This window comes from Ipomoea triloba, chromosome 8, assembly GCF_003576645.1.
Source record: "Ipomoea triloba cultivar NCNSP0323 chromosome 8, ASM357664v1".
NCBI classification, from domain to species: Eukaryota; Viridiplantae; Streptophyta; class Magnoliopsida; order Solanales; family Convolvulaceae; genus Ipomoea; species Ipomoea triloba.
Genome location: NC_044923.1, coordinates 1,961,861 through 1,979,182, shown reverse-complemented (window position 1 = coordinate 1,979,182; position 17,322 = coordinate 1,961,861). Strand labels below are relative to the sequence as shown.

Below are 17,322 nucleotides of genomic sequence, written 5' to 3'. Positions count from 1 at the left end.
AGGTGTCAAAACTTGTCATAAGTCAGTTGAATTAGTTCTCAGTTTGTTATATTCAAGCACACCTATCACTCTCATGGTGTAGGAGAGTTGCTTTTATGTGTAGTTTGGAATGTGAAAAGTATACTTTTCATAATTCATGTAACTTATTATGAAAGTTTTCCATTTAAATAATATAACATACAATGCGTTTCTTCACCAGATGTTTAGTAATAGCTAGTCCGGCATATAAATTTAGTATGATATATTTATAACATTATAAAAAGAGAAATTTGATTGAAGAAACAGTTGATCGAAGTTTTAGTGTTAAAATATTTTTTTTTTTGGTAAATGTCAAGTTTTATGGTTCACTTTTTGTAAAGATAAACGAAGTCATAAATTTCCACTTAAATATTGATGAATAGAAATTGCTGTAAGCTAACATTTTACATGTATCCTAACTCCTATGTAAGCTAATAGATGGATTGATATATTGTAAATTTTCATCATAACTTAACCCCAACATGACTTTTTGGTGCTCCGTCCATGGTTATTATATTCAATCACATCTGTCTCATAATATAATGTATAGTAGGAGAGTCTTAATTTACTTTTTCCATTTAAATAATACAAGATAATCTTCGCCAGTTGTTGAGCAATGAGCTTGCTGAAAATGTGTGTGAATGAAATTTGTTTATATTAAATCATGACAAATGTGAATACCTTTATGAGAAAATAAAGAATAAATTATTAGGCATGATCTGATTATGTTATTTAAGATTTGAGCTCTTTCTGTCTTGATAGACTACTTGAAACCTATTTATTGTTAAAATAATTTGGTTGCTCTAACTTGGAGGGTGTGGTTGAGTGGAAGAGACTCATTCATCCTTAACCAAAGGTCAAGGGTTTGATCATTGGCTTTGGGTATAGAGCAGCCTTTACGGAAAAAGTCGTCAAACTTGACATCGGACAAGTATCAAACAAATAACCTTCCAAAGGATTGTCCATGGATTTGATTCTCCTAATTAAAAACAAGTATCATTTCATTTGATTTTTAAGTTTGGATTAATGTTTTTAAATTTTTGTTTTGATTGGTGCTTTAGATGTCATTATATTAGGATCAATTGCTTTAATATTTCATTTTTATATTCTTAAAACCTGTATTCTCATTCTAGTGGGGTAGGCACTCCTTTGTAGAAGGCTGCCATTTGGTTGCCTGGCCTTCCAATAAAAAAGGCGAACACTTAATTGGTCGCCTTCTCCTCTAAAGAAGGCCATCGGCAGTTGATTTAATGGCGACAACGATGGTAAATAGTGGTCAACGGTAGTGAACAAATGGTAAACATGACTTATTAAATTCATTTGTACAAGTTCAAGTGTTTGCACTTTTTTACCATTCGAGGAGAGCTAGGAACTAGGGCGCGGTGCCTAGGTGGCCACCCAATTATTAAAAAAAAATAGTGGCAATGAATCAATGAATGTAATTACTAATCAATGAATTATAGAATATAGTCAATATATTAGAATAGTGGTTAATGAATCATAGAATCAATGGATTAGTAGCATAAAGAATCAAGAGAATATGTTATTTACGTACCTATTGTCCTCTTGTCGACTTGACGCAGAGCAGATGGAGCTTCGACGCGCACAAATGCAGAACACGGAGGGGGCCTAGGGCTTTTTTAATTGGACTTCTATTTTAATTGGGTTTTTCTCTCTGAACGATATTGTTTTAAGAAAAAAAACCTAATTAAAAAATAAAATAACTCGGTCAACTCAATTGAATTCGGCCGCTTAGGCGACCGGCCGGCTAGGCAGTGCCTAAAGGGCAAAACGGCATGGCTTAGGGGCGCCGCCTAGGCCCATATTTACAACAATGGACTGAAAAATAAAACTTAAAAAAAAGAGCTTATACAATGATAACGAAAAAGGAAAATGGTAACAAATTTTTATTTATACAAAATTAAAATTAAACAACGTCGTTTTACACTTACTTCATGGTCCATGTCACTACTCATGAGCACAAATGATGAGTGTAAAAAGGGTGTAATGTCGTTCCGCTGAGGATTGGTGTTATGGCACGTAACTGTGTGAATTACCAGGCACTAGAGTATATGAATTTATAGAATCCAAGCAACAAAGATTAAAGGATGTAAAAGAAAACAATTGATTCAGGTGTAAACTGTATGATAAAAGTATGGGCCAGATTAGGGGATTGTAACCTTGATGTTCTAACAAACTCAGAATTAGGGAAAGAATAATTAACCAAGGGATATATGGGCAATGCACAAAAGAATTCAACTCAGCTACTTTCGTAATCAATAAGAGAATTAGACTAAGATTGCCCCACTGTCGTGATGCATCAACCATAATCTTAAGCACCTAAGCATTGTAAGCCCCCAAAATTACCTCTACTTTCATAGCAGGAAAATTAGGTTGAAATTGGTAAGGCTCGAGGTCTCCATCCAACTGTCGTTGTAATGAATCCATCTCCTAGACTAGCAATTAATTCTGGCAACAAACCAATAACTAGTGCAAAGAAATCCCCAAATCAACATAAACCCTAGGCAAAAGATTCAATCTCTTTATGCAATTAATCATAAATCGAACATCAAGATAAACAAAGGACCTATAAACGAACTACTTCCGCATGATGGGAGTAAACAAAGCAAAGCAATAAATAACCATAAACATTGCAAGAAAGTAATAAAGGAATAAGAGAACTTAACTGATAAAGAACAAATCCAACTTCAATCCGATTCCAAGCTTGAAATAAAATAATCTAATGTAAAACTGTTCTAAACTATGCTAGGGAAATATAAACTAAAAGCTAGGGTTCAGAACTCTATAAGGGAACCTCCTTCAATTGTAGAGAATAGGTAGAATATATAGGAGGTAGATGGGCCTTGGCCCATTAGGCAGCTTCCAATTCTTTTCCAACTTGTATTCTTCCTTGTAATTCCCTTTTCTTCCAGAACTTGTCCAAAATGTTCCAATATTCTTCCTTTGTTGTTCCTGTGAGCATAAATATAATATGTGCAGTCCAACTATCACCTTAAGCTTTTAGTTGAGATGGAACACATGCTTTAATTTGGTATCAGAGCCAATATGTGTTTTCTCTTTAGTTAATAGATTAGGCATCTATCCAAATTAAAACATGACCAACTCAAACTTCAAGACTTAATAGCTTTATATAAGTGGCAAAAATCTTGAAGTCATCAACAATTTTTTTTAATCATGGGATCACATAAATTTATAGTGAAATTAATAATATATATGTTCATTAATTAATACTTCATCATCTTTCCTATATGTTTCTGATCTCAATCCAACTTCATTATATTCATCTCTAGGTTTTGTTGTTATGGAATTGAAGTTAATTAATGACATAACTAATGTGAAATTAGTATATATACCAAACCAGCCAAGTTGGTGACCAAGAGTAACAACTTAAATCAACCATCCATCCATACAACACCACCATTCATAACCACCCTAATTAAGATAATCCATTTTATCATCAGCTTGTAATCATTAATTAGTTCTCCAACACTGTTTTCCTATTTCTTCATCATCTAAACAACACAAAACAACTAAAAGTCTAAAACCATCACAGCTTCATAAAATGGCTAAAGGTCCATCCCCTCTGATTCCTCTTCTCATAGTAGTCACCTTGGGATTACTCCTCCATGGCGAAACCATGATGGGCTATTTCTCATTTGCTCTTGAAGACACCTCTTTCTTCGCGGTTTTCTTGGTTTTTCCGGTTTTTGTTATCCTGGGAATGTATTACACTTCCCAGGCAATTATTCTGCCTGCACTTACAGTCCTTTTGGTTATGTATTGGCTTACCAAGATTCTGCTTGGGCCTCTGTTCTTGGTGTTTCTTGTGTGCTTGGCTGTGCTTCTTGGGTCTTCATCGTCTTCTGTGCAATGGGAGTTTAGTTATCGGAGTGGGGTGAGGTTTAATGGGGGTGGGGATGAATTTGGAGGGTGGGGATGGTGGCTGCTGCTGTTGGTGGCGTTTCTGGTTTTGCATGGAGTTTTTAATTTTGCTGAAGGGAATGGATGGGCTTTTGCCCTTCTGGCTGTGTTTCTTTTTGTCGTCTATAACTTCTCTAATATTAGTGACTAATGTCTTCCATTTTTGTACTCATCTAATCACTTCTAAGTTCTAACTCTAATCACAAGGAGTTGTTCTTTTTTGTCAGAATGAGCAGCTCAGTTGGTCACAGTGTGATGTTTAGAAAGAAATTAAGAAGTTATTTTTTTTTTAATTTTTTTATGTGACGTGCTAACTGCAGCTATTACTCCAGTGTACACAAGATAAACTGTATCCATGTTTAATAATCACTAAACATCAAGATAATTATTTATTTAATACTTTAATAGTTAATACTAAAATATATTAAATATTAACTTAAAAATTATCTATAGTTTGAACAATTTAGAGAAATTTCACTCAAAATGATATAGTTTGGAGTAAAATAACTCATTTAAAAATAATAGTTAATTGGTCAACTAAACAGCTTAGTTAGTGCAGAGGAAGCAGCCTAAGAGGCTTAGGCATTCAGTACCTAAGCGGTCTAGCCATAAAAAATAGCTAATCGATCGCCTAGGCAGTTTAGTACGTACTTATAAGGCCTAGGTGTTCAGCAGTTAAGCGGCTCAGACAGCGCTTAGGTAGCTTAGTTGGTCACCTAAATCACCAATTATGTTGATACGTTAGATAGCCACGAGTTTTTAGCGCCTAGATACCATTTAATTAGTATCTAAGCGGGATCTTGGCAACACTGCTCCGTGTCTATGTTTAATAGATTCAAATCCATAATAAAAATCATACGGAGTATTTGACACGTGTACTACATGCGAAGTAAACTTTATGAATCCACAGGTAGACTTTATGACAGTAAACAACGGTCCCAAGTCGTCTCCAACAGACGCTAAAGACCAGAGGGAAATAAAATAAAATCCTTAGTTACCCGAACCAGACACCAAGCAAAACTGCAAAAGCTAAGTACTTTCGTGCCATGGCGGCAGGGGACCAGCAACAACTCAATCCTTCAACTGAAGACCCCTTCGCCAAGCTCTTCTCATCCTATCTCGGCCTAAGCTTCGCCCTCTCTCTCGCCCACTTACCCACCCAACCATTCTCCGCACTCTCAACTCTCCAGACCCACAACAGGGACCTCACATTTCAGGTATCAGAGGCGGAGGAGCAGCTAAAGGAGCTCCTTTTACGCCGCAAAGAGGACTCCAAGGCCAATGCGAGGGTTGTGGAGATCTTCGCGACCCACAGGCACGCCTGGCAGCGAAAAGAGCGGAGTTTGTTGCAACAGATCGACGAGGAGGCCGAGGAGATTGCGCGGCTGAGAGAGCGGGTGGCTGAGCTGGAAAAAACGGAGGCCGAGCTGAAAAGGGCGGTCGCCGAGAGAGATGAAATGTTGGGTTTTTTGAGTAGTGGTGTAAAGAGTGTAAAGACTGCTCCTTTTTGTTCTCCCGAGTTGGATTCTGAGATGGGGATGAGATTTGGGAAAATGGGTGTTTGTGAAGAGATGGAGGAATGTTTGATGGGGGGAAGGGTTAATAATAGTGTGGAGGAGGAGGAGAAGAATATGTTCAGCCCAGATTTCTTGAATTCTGCTTCCAAATTCTGGACTGAAAGAGCCAGTCCTTGGCCGGTATGATTTCTTTAATGTTTCTGTTCTTTCCACTTTCCACCTCTTTAATTTCATTAAAATCTGCTAAAAATTGGTCTACATTGCACAACAAAAGTGTTCTGAACCTTCTGAAATCTTGTCTCTTTTTGCTTGGCTTCTTGTTTCTCTGTAATGTGAACATGGAGTTTGATGAAGATTTGAAGAGCACAATCTTAGGTTATAACATATTTCATGGGCTTCACATACCTCCTAGATAGGATCTTTCTTGGACTATATATCGTCTTGTCTGAGCCTCTGCACCTGTGTTTTTTAAGAGCAGCATTGTACAATCTAAGCTCTGAAACCATCTTGCTACAACCCCAAATTTTGAATTTGAATCTTCCCAATTCACTGCCAAATTGAGATTGAAATATTTGGCTAATAATTGCACTCTGGGAGTCTGGGTTGCCTTTTTTATGATCCATGTTGTTTTGTGCATACATTTACTCTCCCTACTTTGTCTCATTCATTGTCATCTTGCTTGTTCCTTTGTCTTTCTTATCCATAGTTTGAAATGTTAATCTTATTGTTGTGTTGTTTTCTTGAAAGACAAAAACTTTAGAGTAAAGACTGTAAGTTATTATTTATTATTTATTATTTTACTGCATTCATAGCATTTATAGAACCAGTGCTGTCAAGCCTAGCATGGTCCCCCTCCATTCTGACTAATCCTCAATTCCTCATCGAGAAAAGTAATGTAGGACTGATGAAGATAGATATGTTAAAATCAGTTGAGATTCAGAATGGGATGAAGTTTACCTATTCGGCCCATTTCTTTGTTGCCAAGTTCATTTTCCTTGAATCTTTCTAGTTCCCCGCACTCTGATCTCTAGTTAAAGATAGCTTTGGAGGTCATGAGATCGAGCCTCAGTTGAGGTGGTATTGACTCTGTGCTTCAACAGGTTGAGAAAGTATAGATGAACAGATACTACAATAGTACAATGTAATAGAGTCAGTAATACTAAAAAAAAAAGAGTTGGGGTCTACCTGCATTGATTGTGTGAGAAAGGGATGGCACGAAGGGGGCCCTGACTAGTGAAAGATAGAAATATATGGTGTAAGCTGTAAGAAGTTATCGGTTATCAGTTTATCACATGGGGGTGAACTTTTGGGACTGTCAAAATGTTTGGAGCTTTTAAGGATTGAGTGTTAATAGTTAAACAGTCTACACAATATTTGCTTTCTTGAAAGTATTTAATATCAATTCTATGTCTTTTTTTTTTTGGTAGGATATGCAGTATGAATCTCGTGAATCCCTGTATAATTCGAAGCATTATGTAACAAGGTAAATTTCTCTTATTAAGCTCGGGTCTAGTTGGATATGTGTGTGTATGTTGAACATATTGAAATTGATGCGAGCAAAACGTTTTCTAATGCTGAAGGGAGGCTCCTTGGAAAGAATCAGCCGGAGTGTCGTCTAAACTGAAGCAACTTGAGCTGGAGCTATTGAATCTGGAAATAGTTGGAAAGCGTGATCTATCGAAGGTAACATCGCTAATGCAAAAACAGGCAGAGATATATCGAGCTATTTCTGGGAAGATTGACGATCTTTGCCAAAGAATGGTAACGCCTATGATAAATGACTCTTCTTTTTTGTTAATAAATCTGATATGACAAATTGCGGTCGTTTAAACAGCAGGATCCTTGTGAACCCCTCGGTTCAGAGTTTCGAACACAAAAGCAAACAGATTTTCTGCTCGAAGCATTCCGGCTCCAGCAGCACGCATCTGAAACCGGGCAGAAACTCTTGGCGCTACAGTCTAAATCGGGGAAGGCTCGTTGCGGGGATGATAGCGAAGGCCAAGCAAGCGTAGCCGCAAGAAGAGCCATCGACCTAGTCAGAAACACCTTCAAAGAAATCCAAAGAAGTTTAGAAATATGGCTGGCGAGAATCATCGGAGATCTCGAAGGTGTTCTGGCCAGAGATGGCGTTTCTCGCGCTAAGGACTATTTCATATCTATCTAGTTATCCTCTTGTTCAGCAGTAATAAGATCCTAACTTGTTTTAAAGTGTCATTATCATCATGAACAAAACAATAAACACTCCCCCTTTTGACCTTTGTGTTTCTTTAGCTGTATATATAGCTCCAGTTTTAACAGCAAAGATTTGAAGGAGTTGAATATCTGATCTGCTTAGAATGTTGTCACAAAGGATTTCTTACAATGGAACATTTCAAATGCTTTTGTTGGTAGCATAATGCTGCAGATGTTGGCTGGTATTATTTTTGTCTTGATACACCTAAAAGGAAATATGTTTACAAGTAAATGCACTCATCATCCTAATTAAATAGAAGTCATGACATCAATGGATTACATAATAATATTAAAATAGGAAAAATCATTGCCTTATTTTGTTAAGATAATTTTAATACCATAGTTATTAGGCATATTCGAATAACGATCATGCCGAGACCAAAAATTTTCACCATCTAACATAGTAATATCAATATTGTTCTTTTCTAATGCAGGTAGGGTCGGTCAACTTATGGCAACCAATAAATAAAAAAAAAAAAAAGGTTTTATTGATCACTTAAGATGGTAAACAATATTAGTAAAAAATTTGGTCCCTATAGTTTTGATGAGAACTGAATATTGTATTGATTCAATTGAACAATTACAATGATGAGGAATAGGAGATATATATACAAGGGGAGTCTCAGGTATAGTAGAATAGCTAGTCCTAACGTGACTCAAACTCAGATAGTCCTAATAGTTTTATCCTTGGAAATTGAAATAAATAGTTATGTTGTACAAGTAATAAGATATGATCAGCAAAGAATAATAAATACCCAAAAATAAATGAAATTCAAGAAATGAATGTAATCATAATGTGAAAAATTATAGTCCAAGCAAGTGAAGCAACTAGACTACTGTCTAGCTAGACTAGCTGTCCTCCATCCTCAAGTCTCAGCAGTCAACACCAGCAGTCTGCTATGGTCAGCAACTCAGCATTCACATTAGATAAATTTATTTATTATGCAATATTCTAAACGTGTATGGTGTCACACTATACTACTATACTATAAAAATAAACAGTAAATCCACCAAAATAGGAAGGGTGCTATTATAAGTATGACCTAGAATAAAATGTGCCTTTTTGAACACAACAATAACTGGTTAATCAATATAAATGTTACTTTGTTGTACCAATACCGATGTGATAAATACGGTCATTCACACAAATACATATGAATAGTAAGATCGGATCGTATGCGGATTCTTTAATCGTCTGCTTGATGGTTTAAGTTGTTGAGCTAGGGAAAGATGACAATATGTCAGAGGGTCTCGAGCTGACAATGGTTAAGTGGAAAACGCCAAAGTTCCTCCTCTAGCATTTAATGCGGTATTTATATTAGGTGAAGGAAACACATGCCTGAGAGTCGGCGTGCACGTCTTGTGTGACCCATGCATAAGGGAATATCGGCGTGCACGACACGTGTGACCCATGCATAAGGGAATATCGGGGGTTCTCGTTTCTGCTGTGAATGGGTTGATGACCTAAGATGGCCTGGGTGGATCTCAAGGCAGGCGAATACTACTACCAGCTAAGCCGTAGTTCGGTCCGCTATCTTAGGCCTGGTCGGTCAATTTTGAGGTTGGTTATGGTCGAGAATAATTTTTCTCACATTCCTGACCAACTATCGAGCAGACACGCGGTATGTACATGTAATTAGCCGAGGGATATTCCCTATCAAATAATTTTGATAAACCCGTAAATTATTGATACACAATTAGATATTTACTTCTTCTTTTTTTTTTTTTTACCAAAACTTTAAGACTAGAATGGTAAAAAAAAAAAAAAAATTTAAAATTGGAATGTAATAATTTAAAACGTACAATTTTCTCCTTTAGGCCAGGTAATAATATCACAGCAATCACACTAGTAGATTCACAAGAGATTTTTCCTAAAAGTCTAAAAGCTATAATCATACTTGGGGGGATATTGGGCTCACATATCGATCAACTCCAAAACCTCCCTTTTTCTTTTTCATAATGTTCAACATGCACGCATCTATCATACATGTATTCCACATAATACACTCACAAAACACTTTCGGCGTATACATTTGACTTCTCCTAATCCAACCCTCTATATTTCAATTGTTATACCATCCACTATAGTTCATATTACATTATGAACCCTGATACAAAAATTATGTACATGTACTATGGTATAATTTGTCTCTATATTTACCTTTGATTCATGAAAAAGCTCACAATGCAATCCTTACTTTTTTGAGTACTATTAACTTTGATACAATGTAGTACATGTTCATAATTACTTTCTCAACCAAATGAAGCAGAAAGAACTAATACCGCCTCCACTGAAACTCAAATTCGATCACCGCCTCTCATGTGGAGGTGCAACCTGGTGCTACTAGACCACAAGGTCTTTGCCAACCCTTATTTAAATGCACATTTTTAGTAAAATTTAATTTTTAACTCTAATTGGTAAAGGATCAAGAGAAAATAAATCAATCTATGTCACACATAACTGGTTGGTTTAAACCGAAAAACCAATAAACAAAATTATCATGTTAATTGTCAATTGTCTAACTAACTCAATTAGACTTATCTAATCTATCCATAATCTTGAACATACATCATTGTGGGACAGCCTGGTTTTTTCACAAAATATAAAAATATAAAAGGCCGGAAAATTAGACGACGACATTATATGTGTATGATTTCAGTGGATGAAATCTAGTTTTATATGCTTGAGCGTGCGTACTAACTTGATTACTGCTTTCTAACCAGTTTCTAAAGTTGGAAGCTTCCATGCCCCATCCTTATAATTGTGCCTGCCTACCTGTTTTCAGTTTAAAACCATCATTATCCTACCTTAATCATGGTAATTATAGGCACTTGTCTTTTCCCCTTTTAAAGTTGATGCTTTTTTTTTTTTTTTCTTTTCAACAAATTTTTACCATGCAACATGGTGTGTTTTGTTTAAACTAAAAATTTAAACAGATAGTTATGCACTAGATGTGCATGATATATTTATATTTTAGATATATACATACTCAACATGCTCAAACACATGACTTTATATCAAATTAAATCATTTATTATATGCTCTGTCATGCCACTTTTTTTATATTTACATACAACACTCATTTGGATTTTGGTAGATTATTTGTAATATTTATAAAGATACTTTAATTTTTTTAATAAAAAAAAACTTTTTTTTGCAATATTTTCAAATGTGGGCAAGCATCATCATTCTTAATTATCTTGATCATATATCTCATACTCAAATTACACAGGACACTCTTTAATATATAATAGAACCAAGTTTCTAGGACAAGAATGATGTAGACTCTCGAAATTTTGATGCAATCATTTTTAACCCCAAGGGCGTGGCAAAACATCTCGAGGTTACTCTCACATTATTACTGGTGAGACTCGATATCTGGTATTTCTTTCTAAACTTTATCGCTATGACCAACTGAGGGGACATGTATTTTATTTCCTTCTTAAGCGAAGTTGTTGAAGTCAAGGTACATTAATTCACAAGTTTCAAACTATAAACTTTATTTAATAGAGTAATATAATTGAACTTCCTTTATTTGAATATTAGGGTGTTTGACATTAAAGTTGGCTTATAAAGTGGCAATATTATTATTTTTGTCAAGGAAAAACAAGCAACTACTCTTTGCAAGCATGTAACAGAATAAATCATGCATGCTCCTGTGTAATAGCCTGTAAATTAAATTAGGCAGAATATGTAAACTATACTAGGAAGATTATGTGAGACAACTCAACCGATAGAGTAGTATTGTCAAGAATCGAACTCTTCACCTTAATTTCATATAAAGTCGCATGATTTAAGATACCGTTTTATGTTAAACAAAAAATAAAATAAAAAAGAAGAAGCAAGATTATCATTATCTTTAACTAAATTCCCATTAAGTTCCTATACTACCCCAATCACTCCCCCACCAACTACCATCTTGTGGCAAGAAAATATATAGCTATATATCATCCTAATCTATGAATAGTGTGCCTACAATGTTGTTTTCTCCATTCTTTCCCTCTGGTCTCTAACTACTATACACCTCTCATTCTTTCCCCATTTTTTATGCTTTAATTTCTCCCCTTTTTTCCTTGTCAAGCTTTCCTAAGCCAGCTAGCTGATGTTGCCAGCTAAAGCAGAAACTGGAAGCCCTGGCAAGTCTGAGAAGCTGCAATCCGCCATTGTTGAGCTCTCCAATGGGGAAAAACAACAGCAGCAAGTTGCAGCAGAAGATAACACTGCACCCTCTGCTGCTAAGGGTGCTGCTGCAGCCTCTGATAAGTCCATAAAGATTGCTTCAAACGCCACTCATCAGGTAATCAATGATGGATATTACATGCATTTATGATGAACAACTCGCCTGGCCTATATATATATATATATATATATGCGCGCTCGCGCACAATAGTCGAAAGATTAATAAGTGTGGGTGTAGTGACTCAACAAATATCTGAATTCGAATTCTCAATGGAGAAGATCTCAACCTTGAGACAAAAAGCAAATACTTAAATCCTATTTCACTGAGGCACATCTAACGATTTATCTCATCTCACAATCCCAAAGTCAGAGATGAGAACTAGCATAGGAGCACCTAGGTTTAGTGTTTAAACCTATATATCAGCCATGTGCAAGTTGTAGTCTAGGGTAAAGTGTATGTGTTCCTTGTGTTTTAGTCTTTTTAACATTTGGTTAAATCCCTCATATCATGATACAAAAATTTAAGAACTAAATGTCTTTTATTTACATGTAATATCAGAGTGAAAACATTACTTTGTTAAAAATTTAAAAAGTAAATATCTAAAGCTATACCATAATATATAAAAAACTAAATCTATATTGCCATAGCAAGCAATAAATTAAAATATCATTTCCTTGTAGGGAAATTATTAGTATTACTTTAGAGATTTTTTTTTTTTGAAAACTACTTTAGAGACTTTAATTAGTTACTCTTTGCAACATTTTCTTGCAGTAAACTTTTATCAAATATAAATATTTTTAATTACATGATAAAAAGGAAAAAGAAAACTTTCTAAATGAAAGTTTAGTTGAATTATGAAGTGTGGATGAAACAACATTATTTTCTTCCAGCATAATCACATGTCTCAAATTTGATATATAGTTGTGATCATAGTTGACTAGTAAAAAAATATGTAAAAGTTTACAAAATTTATAAACGTATATTAACAAATCACATTTACGAATAAGAAATTGAACTTGAAAATTCTACGAGACCTTTAAAAAATATTTATTTATTTAATAATATATTACAACATTATTCTATTCAAAAAAATATTACAACATTATTATATAGAATCTCAACACTATTATCAACTTGTCCTCCAATCGCAAGACATTTATCCTTTAATTATTGCTAAGCACCTTTAATGTTTCTTGATAGTGTCGGAATTTTTTTTTGGAATTCTTAGTACAAAATTGCTGAGGCCAAGGAATCAAACCTTTTCCTTTATACGGGAGGTGGTGAGTTCGAGCCTCTTTGAAGGCAAAGGTTGAGAAAATAGTTATGAACATATACTGCATTATAATAAAGTTAGTAGTATTCAAAAAAAAAATATTGTCTAACAAATTTATTTACTATAGTTTATGTTAAAATGAATTTAGTTTATGACATCAACTCGTCCTACCACTTGATAAAGTAAGGCAGGTTGGAGATTTATAAGCCCGGCCCATACGTTAATATTAATATTACAAAATTAAATTTATATTTAAATTTTAAATTTGTGTATTGTTTTGTTGTAACTTTTTTAGACTCACTATTGATTTTAAAATTTTGTATTCATATTTGCTTATACTCCCCCACCATGAACTTCAAAAAAAAAAAAAAAAAACTAATTTAAGCTAGCTATTTTATTACCTATTTGTTAGTTTTTGAATTAGTTTTTAATTAAATTAAAATTTTAAAAATTTGGCTACTTGTCCTTTCACCTAATCGTTTGTCATTTCCACTTTCAAAGTTTTAGCAATATATGTTCATAAAATCCGGTTAGTTAGTTAGCTTTTTTTAATTTTTTTTATATACAATACTAATATTTAAATTCCGTTGGTTAAGTCTAATCTTAATACTAATTCTATTACATTGTAGTATCTGTTCAAACATACTTTCTCACCCGATTGTAGCACAAATAGCCAGTATTCAAAAAAAAAAAAGTCTAATCTTACTAAATTTTAGTCATGTCCTAATTAATTCAAGGTCAACGTTTATACACTCTGTTACAGTGTAGTATATATTCATAACTATTTTTTCAAATATTTTCTCAAGCATAAAGAGCATATTGACCCAATGACCCCATTTGAGCTTAAACCCACCCCTCTCATATATTATTATGTTTTATATTTACACGTTTTCCCATATTTCATTACTTGCCATTTTTAAAAATTATAGTTTTGGTGATTTATGTTCCCTTTACCTAAGTCACCACCACATGGGTGTGCAAAAGGACTACTAAAGGAAGAATTTTTGGAAAAAATGCTCCAAATTCTATTATAAAAATAAGAAAAGAATGTTAAAAGTAAAAATAAGAAATAAAAATTACTATAAAAAGTAAAAGAAAAAATGGAGTGTATTGGGGCGCACTGAACTCTGGGAGCTGCGGGTTGCAGAACAAGAATTGCTGAGACCGACCGACCGACCGACGCAACAATCCGCCGCCCCACGTTGAGACCCAGAATCCCAGAACGGAAGAACTACCTTTTCCCATCATCATCCGCCATGGATTTGCGGCTTCTACTCGCAAAGTCTCTAGCTTTCTCTCAACTCTGTGTCCTACAATGACGGAGCTCATCTTCCCAATCGCCTTTCTTTCATGGTTCCCCTCTCTCTTTCTCTGTCTTGAGTGTATTCTTAGATCTGGAATCCATCGTCTCTTGATTTAGTCTGCTATATCGACCTGTTATTTATGCTTATTTAAAATATAAAATAGTTTGCTTTCTGGGCCGATTCACATGGAATCTGAAATGCCCTTGTGTTGAATTTATGCTTATTTTTGCGTGTTCTGATTGCTGATAAAATTGGTCCCCATGATCAGTAATTAAAGACTTTTAGTTGCCGTGTGATTTGTTTAGGTTAATTGCGTGGTCAATTTAACAAATTAGTTGTCTATGTAATTCTTTATTCTTGGTTTCTTATTTCTTTAATTCTTGTTGAGTTTATATATTTGATGATGAACTGAGATGTGGCAGTTGTATCTAGAATAGATGGTGAGAGTAAGTAAACTGCAGGGAGATGTTCTGGATGTGTAATTATTAGTACCTTGTGGAGTGGTGGAAATGTGTAATTATTAGTATTTGGTTGTGAATGATGCAGAAATATAGGGGTACACCGAATAGAGAGACCTCGGTTCAAATGGGGGAGTATGATGGTGCGACGTACACTGTGATAGATGAAGTTCCATCTTCACCGAGGGTGAATAGTGGCAGGAAAGTTTCTGTATTGCCCCTCGTTTTTCTCATCTTCTATGAAGTGTCGGGCGGGCCGTTTGGTGTTGAGGACAGTGTGCATGCTGCTGGTCCCCTTCTTGCGCTTGTTGGATTCTTGGTGTTCCCGTTTATATGGAGTGTTCCTGAGGCGCTGATAACTGCTGAGATGGGCACGATGTTTCCTGAAAATGGTGGTTATGTGGTTTGGGTTTCTTCGGCTCTGGGACCGTATTGGGGTTTTCAGCAAGGTTGGATGAAATGGCTAAGTGGGGTTATTGATAATGCGCTCTATCCTGTTCTGTTCTTGGATTATCTGAAATCCGAGATCCCTGCATTAGGCGGTGGCTTTCCAAGAATTATAGCGGTATTAGCCCTGACTTTGGTCCTCACTTATATGAACTATAGGGGTTTGACGATTGTGGGATGGGTTGCTGTTCTGTTGGGGATTTTCTCAATTTTGCCGTTTGTGGTAATGGGGTTCATTTCAATTCCAAAGTTGAAGCCCGAAAGATGGTTAGTGGTGGATGTCCACAATATAGATTGGAATCTGTATCTGAACACCATCTTTTGGAATCTGAATTATTGGGATTCGATAAGTACGTTAGCGGGAGAAGTACATAACCCGAACAGAACTCTGCCCAAGGCTCTATTTTACGCTTTGATTTTGGTTGTTTTGGGGTACTTCTTCCCGCTCCTTACTGGTACCGGCGCCATCCCGCTCCAGCGTGATTTGTGGACCGATGGCTACTTTTCAGACATTGCGAAAATCCTCGGTGGGGCGTGGCTAAGTTGGTGGGTTCAAGGGGCTGCTGCGATGTCGAACATGGGGATGTTTGTAGCCGAGATGAGCAGCGACTCTTTTCAGCTTCTTGGAATGGCCGAGAGGGGCATGCTTCCTGAATTTTTCGCGAAGAGGTCTCGCCACGGAACCCCCCTAATCGGGATTCTCTTCTCTGCATCGGGCGTTATTTTACTTTCCTGGCTGAGCTTTCAGGAGATAGTAGCAGCCGAGAACTTCTTGTATTGTTTCGGAATGATTTTGGAGTTCATAGCATTCGTATGGCTTCGGATCAAGAGCCCCGACGCGCCACGACCATACAAGATACCCGTGGGTACAATCGGAGCCATTCTAATGTGCGTTCCCCCGACCTTACTGATAGGCGTGGTGTTGGCCTTCTCGTCCCTCAAAGTCTTGCTCATAAGCCTCGGAGCCATCGCGATTGGGCTGGTAATGCAACCGGGCCTCAGGCATGTCGAGAAGAAGCGATGGCTGAAATTCTCTGTCAGCTCCGATCTTCCTGATATCCATCAAACCACTCACGAGACCACTGCATCGTTAATCTGAAATCACGTACGGTTTCTTGGACGATAACATACATCCCCCGAGCAAATGTGTGATTTTCGAATTTTCGAATGCAGGAAACACGAAAGCCAGCACTGCAGTGCATATAATTTTCTCCACTCCCACATATCAGCTCAAGTGTTGTAGAAAGGATTAGAGCCATCTTTTATCCAATAAAAGGATGTAACTGTAACACTTAAATCCTTTAAGTTATGCTATCTTTAGATTGATGGTAGTTGCTGTTCTCTGCTCCTCTGATGCTTTAGGGGGGATTGTAGTCTGTGTTTATCCACTAAAATTTCCTAGTGATGATGCTTGTTCTTCTCTCTCTCTCTGCATATTTGCAAGCTCTTTATAAAGTTCATAAACATATGCATGCCTTGATGATGACTAAGAGAACCATTATCAAGAAAATTCGTAATTCTATTCGACTCTTAAAATATTACATGTCTCACCTTAACATCCAACTAACTGTTTAGGATACTCTAGCAAGCTCAATTAGTCACAGGGATGAAGTTAAAAAATTGTTCCCATTATTATCATCAGTATTAAGGGTGAAACAACCTTTCTCATACCCTCCTCGCTTAAAAAACTCGTTTATGAGTAATGCGATCCAAACTTAACAAATGTCATGATTATCTCTATATTTTCTCTTTTCAACAACCAACCTTTTAAGAAAAATCCTAACAAAAGCAATTTAAAGAGTAATGGTACCTCCTTAAAAAATCACTTTCTTAATATTTACATGCAATGAATTACTCAATGCTTACAGCTAGGGGTGTAAACGAGCCGAGCCGAGCTCGAACATAGGGTGGCTTGAGCTCGAGCTCGTTAAGGAAGGTTCGGCTCGAGCT

The 17,322-nt window shown here is 36.0% G+C and overlaps 2 protein-coding genes across 4 annotated transcripts; both read left to right on the top strand.

The window, feature by feature from the left end:
• The first annotated feature begins 4,904 nt into the window (after positions 1-4,904).
• LOC116027115 lies at positions 4,905-7,868 on the top strand. 2 transcript variants are annotated; one of them, XM_031268546.1, is made up of 4 exons: positions 4,905-5,657; positions 6,905-6,960; positions 7,058-7,238; positions 7,315-7,868. In XM_031268546.1, exons 1-4 carry the CDS (start codon positions 5,007-5,009, stop codon positions 7,639-7,641), a joined length of 1,215 nt encoding a protein of 404 aa, XP_031124406.1. In that variant the 5' UTR covers positions 4,905-5,006; the 3' UTR covers positions 7,642-7,868. The 2 variants fall into 2 exon arrangements, with proteins under 2 accessions (XP_031124406.1, XP_031124405.1); XM_031268545.1 differs by having other exon boundaries at positions 4,906-5,657; positions 7,312-7,868.
• A 3,870-nt stretch (positions 7,869-11,738) lies between these two features.
• LOC116027485 (probable polyamine transporter At1g31830) lies at positions 11,739-16,796 on the top strand. Of its 2 annotated transcripts, none has more exons than XM_031269147.1 (2): positions 11,739-12,007; positions 15,014-16,796. In XM_031269147.1, the coding sequence occupies exons 1-2, from the start codon at positions 11,813-11,815 to the stop codon at positions 16,469-16,471; spliced, it is 1,653 nt and encodes a 550-aa protein (XP_031125007.1). In that variant the 5' UTR covers positions 11,739-11,812; the 3' UTR covers positions 16,472-16,796. The 2 variants fall into 2 exon arrangements, with proteins under 2 accessions (XP_031125007.1, XP_031125008.1); XM_031269148.1 differs by lacking the exon at positions 11,739-12,007 and adding an exon at positions 14,254-14,516.
• Positions 16,797-17,322: the final 526 nt, after the last annotated feature.